Source organism: Mus musculus, chromosome 9, assembly GCF_000001635.26.
Source record: "Mus musculus strain C57BL/6J chromosome 9, GRCm38.p6 C57BL/6J".
NCBI lineage: Eukaryota > Metazoa > Chordata > Mammalia > Rodentia > Muridae > Mus > Mus musculus.
Window position 1 is genome coordinate 107,567,633 of NC_000075.6, and position 7,975 is coordinate 107,575,607.

The 7,975-nt window shown below is 52.3% G+C and overlaps 1 protein-coding gene across 4 annotated transcripts; it reads left to right on the top strand.

Annotated features, from left to right (window-relative positions):
- Positions 1–240: 240 nt before the first annotated feature.
- On the top strand, positions 241–5,146 carry Hyal2 (hyaluronoglucosaminidase 2). Of its 4 annotated transcripts, XM_006511643.4 has the most exons (5): positions 265–344; positions 1,351–1,601; positions 2,472–3,438; positions 3,860–3,949; positions 4,426–5,144. In XM_006511643.4, exons 3-5 carry the CDS (start codon positions 2,518–2,520, stop codon positions 4,834–4,836), a joined length of 1,422 nt encoding a protein of 473 aa, XP_006511706.1. In that variant the 5' UTR covers positions 265–344; positions 1,351–1,601; positions 2,472–2,517; the 3' UTR covers positions 4,837–5,144. The 4 variants fall into 4 exon arrangements, with proteins under 4 accessions (XP_006511707.1, XP_006511706.1, NP_034619.2 ...); XM_006511644.4 differs by lacking the exon at positions 1,351–1,601 and having other exon boundaries at positions 241–344; NM_010489.2 differs by lacking the exon at positions 265–344 and having other exon boundaries at positions 1,531–1,601; positions 4,426–5,146.
- The last annotated feature ends 2,829 nt before the right edge of the window (positions 5,147–7,975 follow it).

Here is a 7,975-nt window from a genome sequence, read left to right on the forward strand (position 1 = left end):
CCCTCACACCCTACTGGATTTGAGGATGATGCAAAACTTGGAGAAAGATGAGCCCTTGGTTCCTAGGCCCATATCCTTCCCATCACCTGGCACAACTCATGCAGACCTTCCTGAGAGGAAGGGTGCAAAGGGCAGCCAGCCACCAAGGGAAACAGGGTCAAGGGGCTCTCCTCCCCGCCCCCCTGGCCCTTTCCGCCTGGAGGGCAGCAGGAAGTGAGGAGAAAGAGCAGGGATGGGAGGCGGGAGGGAGTGGGTGGGAAGGAATGGGGTTTATCAAATCCCCAGCAGACTGCCCAGAGGGCAGCAGCTGGCGCAAGGAACCTGGCTGGAGAGACTCTACTCAGGTGAGCGCAGAGTAGTACATAAAGCTAGTCCGCACTGCCATAAATGCGTGTACTCCTGCGGCGCTCCCTAGCTTCCAAGCTTGCGGTAGGGAAAGGGGCTGGCGGCCAGAAGCGGACTTTCGGAGATTTGAGTCGTGCATTGGAGAGCAGATCTAAGAGGCGAGGGTACAGGTCTAAACCTAGTCCTCACTGGAAGGGGATTGCAAGGCAGAAAGGTTCAGAATATGGAGTCGGGGTACTAGGGAGACACTGAAGCCTCCTTTCTACGAAGTCAGGCCCGAAACTTTGGCAAATTGCTCTTTATTTGGAGTTGAGTGGGTACCCCTATGGACAACCATCCCACCTTCACCTCGTCGCAGAGACTGGTCCGGGGAGAATCCAGTAAATTGGCAAGCCCTGGCGTGGATCCGGTGAAAGTGGCTAGATCACTTTCCCCTTTGGCCCGACTGAACTTCAATCCCTTTGGCAAGGCAGCGACCCACCCCCCTGGTTACCAGGACAACCACTATGTCTGCTTTGCCAAAGGAGGGCTCAGAAGCTGTACTAGGCCCCCTCCTCTAGACGGGCAAAACAAAAGGCGGGGCTTCCTTCTGACCGCAGACAGACTAGTGGAGGGAACCTGGGCTCAGCGAAGGCGGGTCATTAATGTTCCAAGAGGTTCTGGATCCACTCGTGTCAAAATCTCTTACACTAGACAAAGGGCCCACTTTGCTAGAGTCCATATTCAGACAGGTGGGATTGAATCCGCAGCTACCCCCAGTCAAGGCTTCAGCTATAAGCTTTTATTTCAAATGCCATTACCACCACTACCCCCTCATTCCGCTCGCGCCCGCCCCATCCAATGTTCTATCCCTTTAAGAGGCCAGCTGCAAAGAGTGGATTGTTCCACTGACGACAGATTGTGGGGGTAATATCTCAGGCTGGTTAGCTCTGGTGGCTAAAACCAGCGGGAATCCCCATTCCAGGAGGTATTCAATCTCAGATACATAACTATGTTCCTCTACAGAAGATCTAAGGGTCCTCGAACTCGAAACGCAGCACTGGCAAAAAGGAAGAGAAACACACCCTCCCTACGAGGCCGTAAATTCTGCCATCCACCCACCTCCGAGGCAGGATTCTTAAAGGGCCCGCGGGCCTCGGGGCGGAGCCAACAGAGGCTCGAGCTGGGGCAGTGCTTGGGCGAAGGGCCGGATCGGGCTTGGTTGGTACCAGGATGGCGGCGGCCCTGGCGTGGGTCCTGGTGGCGCCTGGTTCGAGGTGAGGGCGGGCGTCGCAAGCCTGGTGACTCTCTTCCTGTGAGATGGGCTCTGAATCTCTAGGGGCGCCCTCATAAGTGACCCAGGAACCCCACCCCCACCCGGCTGAACTCTGGCCCCACGTGCGGGGCGGGGGCGGGGTCCCGCACAAAGACCGGAGTGGAATACTCTTTACCCGGGACCCCTTGTGCTGGGAGGTGAGGGTGTGGGCCGGTCGCGAAGTGCTCACACAGATTCTTGGTGGCTGTGGTGGGAAGGGCAGGTCGGCGAGCACCGCGGTGGGAAGTCCGCTGCCCCTTTGTCCCCGGGGCGCCTCCTCCTATCCTAAGAGTGTCGGTGCCCGAGACTAAGTCCTGACGTTCTTGCTCTTCTGCTTGGCGCACATTGCACAGATACCAGTTCCTCTGCAGTGTACCTAACAGCTTCCCAGCTTCTGTATGCGTTGTGCCCCAAATGCTGTCTCTTCTCAGAATCAATTCTGAGTTCGTAATGAGGGTGGGGGACATGGGGTGTTCAGAGTGTTTTAAAACTATTTACTGTATGGTATACAGGCATGTAAGTGACTCTAGCAGTGAGTCGGTAGCCTAATCAGTCCCTTTTTCAGAAAGGACATGGACCTAAAGGAGATTCTTGCCCAACCACGGGCAGCTCCCTGCTCTAGAAAGAGCTCTGTGGTTTCGGTAAATTCCCTAAGGTCTTTTGCCTACCCATCAGCATCCTGCTATCTCCCAAACCTGTTACAGCCTCGGCCATCTGAGCAGGAGCATGGTGTGCCGCACAGTATGGGTTTGGGGAGTTTATGTGGGATGAAGGTGCGTACACATCTCTGGAATTTGCTAGACTGACTTGTTCTCTCTCACACTTTCTTCAGTTCCTGAGCTGCTACCAGGCAGGTAACACTTCCTGTAGCCCCCAGCATGCGGGCAGGACTAGGTCCCATCATCACACTGGCCCTAGTGCTGGAGGTAGCATGGGCCGGGGAGCTTAAGCCCACAGCGCCGCCCATCTTCACTGGCCGACCCTTTGTGGTAGCATGGAACGTGCCCACACAAGAATGTGCCCCACGCCACAAAGTGCCACTGGACCTTAGGGCCTTCGATGTGAAGGCTACACCGAATGAGGGTTTTTTCAACCAGAATATCACCACCTTCTACTACGACCGTCTAGGCCTGTATCCACGTTTTGATGCAGCCGGGACATCTGTGCATGGCGGTGTGCCTCAGAACGGCAGCCTCTGTGCACACCTGCCCATGCTGAAGGAATCTGTGGAACGCTACATCCAGACCCAGGAGCCTGGGGGGCTGGCAGTCATTGACTGGGAGGAATGGCGGCCTGTATGGGTTCGAAACTGGCAGGAGAAAGATGTTTACCGACAGTCTTCACGCCAGCTGGTGGCCAGTCGGCACCCTGACTGGCCATCAGACAGAGTAATGAAGCAGGCCCAGTACGAGTTTGAGTTCGCCGCTCGGCAGTTCATGTTGAACACTCTCCGTTACGTCAAGGCAGTCAGACCCCAGCACCTGTGGGGCTTCTACCTCTTTCCTGACTGCTACAATCACGATTATGTACAGAACTGGGAGAGCTACACGGGCCGCTGTCCCGATGTGGAGGTGGCACGGAACGACCAGCTGGCCTGGCTCTGGGCTGAGAGCACGGCTCTCTTTCCCTCTGTGTACCTGGACGAGACACTGGCGTCCTCCGTACACAGCCGCAACTTTGTCAGTTTCCGTGTTCGGGAGGCCCTTCGAGTGGCTCACACCCACCATGCCAACCACGCCCTCCCCGTGTACGTCTTCACGCGTCCCACATACACCCGAGGACTCACGGGACTGAGCCAGGTACGTGTTCTCCCTTCCTCCGGGAGCCACTGCATGCTTGTGTTATCGGGGACCAGAAGTACTGTTCCATATCTGTTTTAGTCTTGTGGAAGGGTGATGTCACCCCCATTCTGTAGATAAGACCGAGGCCCAGAGATGCTGAGAGGTAGCCAGGAGCCTGTAGCAAGTCCATGAAAAGTGCACAGAACTAAACCAGGCATCCTGACTTTGGGGTCAGAATGTGTAACCTTTGACTTTGTGGGTTCATGCGTGGGCTCTTGGCCTTGGAGACTAAGGTCCAAGGTGAGGATAGAAATGGGCAGAGCGGCCTCTGCCTGTCTAGAACTGTCCTAAGGTCAGCAGGTTAGAGCAGGTCTGTTCTGAGTCTCCTGCGACACCGTCTGGTGCCAGTCTTGCTCAGGAACCATCCCTCCCCACACAGGTGGACCTTATCTCTACCATCGGTGAGAGTGCCGCCCTGGGCTCAGCTGGCGTCATCTTCTGGGGCGACTCGGAAGACGCTTCAAGTATGGTAAGGGAGACCCACCCGGCCTTCCAGGGCTGATGAAGAGTGTATACTTTGGCTTCTGCCCCCCACCTGGGTGTACACACTGAGTATAGCTTATCTCCTAAGCATAGCAGCTTTGTCCCTGGACCCAAGAGGGAAGAAGGGCACCCCCACCCTGTTCCCAGGAAGAGGAAATGCTATCTTGAACAGCTGGAGTTCCGCCCTTCCTCATCCACACAGCTGGGCTCCAGTCTGTCTCAACCCCGCTTCTCACTAGGGACAGGGGACTGACTATAAAGGCTCGGGAACTCTGTGTATATGTTTACATACATATACAAATAAATATGCCAGGGATGTGCCTCAGTAGAGTGCTTGCCTAGTCTAGGGTTCAAACTCCACCACTACCAAAAGAAAGAGGCGCTATCACCACAGTTTCCGTCGGGGCTTGGGCAAAGGTAGCTAACATCAGACACTCACTCCTTAACCTTGGCCTTTTCCAGGAGACCTGCCAATACCTCAAGAATTACCTAACTCAGCTGCTGGTTCCCTACATAGTCAACGTGTCCTGGGCCACCCAGTATTGCAGTTGGACCCAGTGCCATGGCCATGGGCGATGTGTGCGCCGCAACCCCAGCGCCAATACCTTCCTGCACCTCAATGCCAGCAGCTTCCGCCTAGTGCCTGGCCATACCCCCAGTGAACCCCAGCTTCGACCCGAGGGGCAGCTCAGCGAAGCCGACCTCAACTACCTGCAGAAGCACTTTCGCTGCCAGTGCTATCTGGGCTGGGGTGGCGAGCAGTGCCAACGGAACTATAAGGGGGCAGCTGGAAATGCCAGCAGAGCCTGGGCTGGATCCCACCTCACCAGCCTGCTGGGTTTGGTAGCTGTGGCTCTCACCTGGACCTTATGAGGGATCTCTCCCCCTGGATATCAGTCCAGCTGGCCTCTGGTGCAAGGATCTCCTTGGCATGAGGGGCCTGTTAGGGGGGAGACAAAAGTCTGGAGTAGGCAGTGCTCCCAGGATGCTTAGCAGAGCACCCATACCATCTGTCACCCCCCTGTTCTAAGGGGGAGAGAAACATCCCCTGAGATGCCCTCATCTTGCCAGAGAAGATGGAGAATCGAGCTAGGCCAGAGAAGGCCTGACTCTACTCCCTGCTCCTGGATAGTTTATAATTTTGGGGTCTCTTTTGTAAATTAAATATAAAACAACTCCTGTGCTTCTTGTCTTTTTCTGCTTCGAGGTTAGTGTGTGAGAGCGCTCAGGGCTGCCCAGGAGGTGGAGCTCAGCTCTTTGAATCCACATGCTGGAACGTCTCAGCAGTGTGTTCACTGGGGCCTAGGGAAGAAGGGCTACTGAGTCTGCACTTGTGCTGGGGCAGGGCTCACTAGAATAAAATTCATACTCTACCCTAACATCAACTCCACTTTATCTTGATAGAAATAGAGTGGGGCCCACCATTGTATGACTGATAGAACTAGCTCTTTTATCTGCCACCTGCCCCAGTATCCCAAGCAGGGTCAGCACTAGCTTCCTTACCTCAACCACACATAGAAAAGGGGACATGATCTTCCCTGATGTTCCTACAATAGAGCAGCATTTCTTTTCCTTTTTTTTTTTTTTTTTTTTTTTTGTTTTTTGAGACAGGGTTTCTCTGCGTAGCCCTGGCTGTCCTGAAACTCACTCTGTAAACCAGGCTGGCCTCGAACTCAGAAATCCACCAGCCTCTGCCTCCCAAGTGCTGGAATCAAAGGCATGCGCCACCACTGCCTGGCACAGTTGAGCATTTCTGTTCCCTGCTCCCAAGGGCAGTGGACCTGTTCCTCTCCCTGTCTGGTTCATACCCTTCCCTTGAGGCTGGCAGGTAAGGAGGCTGGCAGGGGATTAAGATGTCAGTCTTGAGCTGTCAGTCTGTCACTATGAGTGTGAGGTGGTGCTGTTGGGTACTATCCAGATCTGGGGAGCAGGGTCACCCTCAAAGGTCAGCTTTGGAGCTAGAATGTGTGTGTGTGTGTGTGTGTGTGTGTGTGTGTGTGTGTGTGTGTGTGTATCAGTGATAAAGCACTTGCTTGGCATGTGCAAGGCCCTGGGATTGATCACTAGCACTATCTTGAAAAATTAAATTAACCTAACAAGAATGTTGAGACAAGAGTCTCACTGTACAGCCCTAGCTGGCGTAGCACTCAGTATGTGTAGATGAATCTGGTCTTGAATTCAGAGATCCACCTGCCTCTGCTTCCCATTCACTGGAATTACAGGCCTGTGTACACCAGACTTAATAAGTTAAAACCTGAAGAAGAGGGCTGGAGAGATGGCTCAGCGGTTGAGAACACTGACTGCTCTTCCAGAGGTCCTGAGTTCAATTCCCAGCAACCACATGGTGGCTCACGACCATCTGTAACAGGGTCTGGTGCCCTCTTCAGGAGCGTCTGAAGAATGCAATGGTGGTGTACTCATGCATAAAATAAGTAAGTCTTTAAAAAAAAAATCTGACCAGTCGTGGTGGCGCACACCTTTAATCCCAACACTTGGGAGGCAGAGGCAGGCCGATTTCTGAGTTTGAGGCCAGCCTGGTCTACAGAGTGAGTTCCAGGACAGCTAGGGCTATACAAAGAAACCCTGTCTCAAAAAACTAATTAATTAATTAATTAATTAATTAATTAATTAATTAAATCTGAAGAAGACCACTCAAAAAACCAACCAAAAAGATAAAAAAAAATAAAAGAGGAGGAGGAGGAGGAGGAGGAGAAGGAGAAGGAGAAGGAGAAGGAGAAGGGGAAGGGGAAGGGGAAGGGGAAGAGGAAGAAGAAGAAGAAGAAGAAGAAGAAGAAGAAGAAGAAGAAGAAGAAGAAGAAGAAGAAGAAGAAGAAGAAGAAGAAGAAGAAGACAGACTAAAAGCAATGGAGCTTGGCAAAGGACGGCAAAGACAAGGGAGACCTCTTGTCTTCCTCACACCTGTGACTCATTCTGTTGTAACCTTTTCTATTCATCCATGTTCTCTATGGTACCTGTCAACCTTCTATGAACATTGACCCCCCCCAATATGTATGGATACACACACAACTGTTAGCCCAAGGGTGGGCATGGAGGACAGAAGAAACATCTGCACTTTCCCCATGCCTGTAATCTGTCCTACAAGTTGTGACCTATGTCCATCTAGCTTTGAACACACTCTTGGGGCAAATCCTGTCCACCACTTCACATTTCTTCCCCTGAAACCCCAGGGACTATGTAGCTACTTCCTCTAACTTAAAAACATTCCCTCCAAGAAGGTTAAACAAGGCACATAAAACTCAGCTGCCAAGTGATGGTGGCAGCGGCACAGGCCTTTGATCCCACCACTCTGGAGGCAGAGGCAGGCGAATCTCTGAGTTTGAGGCCAGCCTGGTTCCTGAGTTCCAGGACAGAGAAACCCTGCCTCAAACAAACTCCTTAGAAAGCTAAGGAAACTTCCCTAAGCTCTGGAGATTCAAGAAGTTAATAATTTGGGTGAGCAAAATGGCTCAGAGGGTAAAGGCACGTGAGACCTGATGACCTAAGCTCAATGCCCAGAGTCGGGGTGACAGAGGAGAAAACTACTGACTCACAGGCCTTCCATTGACCTGTGTGTATGACTGTGATTATATGTCACCTCTGTGCCAGAAGAAGATGTCAGCATCTCTGGAACTAGTTGCAAGCCACTTGGCACGGGTGCTGAGAACTGAGCTCCAGTCCTCTGGAAGAGCAGCTAAATTCTCTTGATAATTAAAAAAATAAATAAAAAATATACATGCACACATAATATTAAAAAATTATAAGATTCACAAGGCCCCTCTCCAAAACTAAAAAGTAATAAATAATTGCTGGAGAGGCGCTACCTACAAGCTGGCAAGCTGTACCAAAGCTACAACTTTTGTCAACTGTTGTTCTGGCCTAGGGTCGACCTTTTGGTGATGCAGCTGTCTTTGAGTGTCCCATGTTTCTGTAAGCAGCTCCCTATGTTCCTCCGGTAATGTGGCCCCGAAACCTCATTGATTTACCAAGCTAGACTTAGAATCAATTCTCTCAC

Bases quoted from the DNA above. Each gene is read 5' to 3' on its own strand.
- Hyal2 (XM_006511644.4), top strand. From the start codon at position 2,518: ATGCGGGCAGGACTAGGTCCCATCATCACACTGGCCCTAGTGCTGGAG. The intron at 3,439-3,859 runs GTACGTGTTCTC...CTCCCCACACAG, and splicing joins GACTCACGGGACTGAGCCAG to GTGGACCTTATCTCTACCAT. The intron at 3,950-4,425 runs GTAAGGGAGACC...GGCCTTTTCCAG, and splicing joins CGGAAGACGCTTCAAGTATG to GAGACCTGCCAATACCTCAA.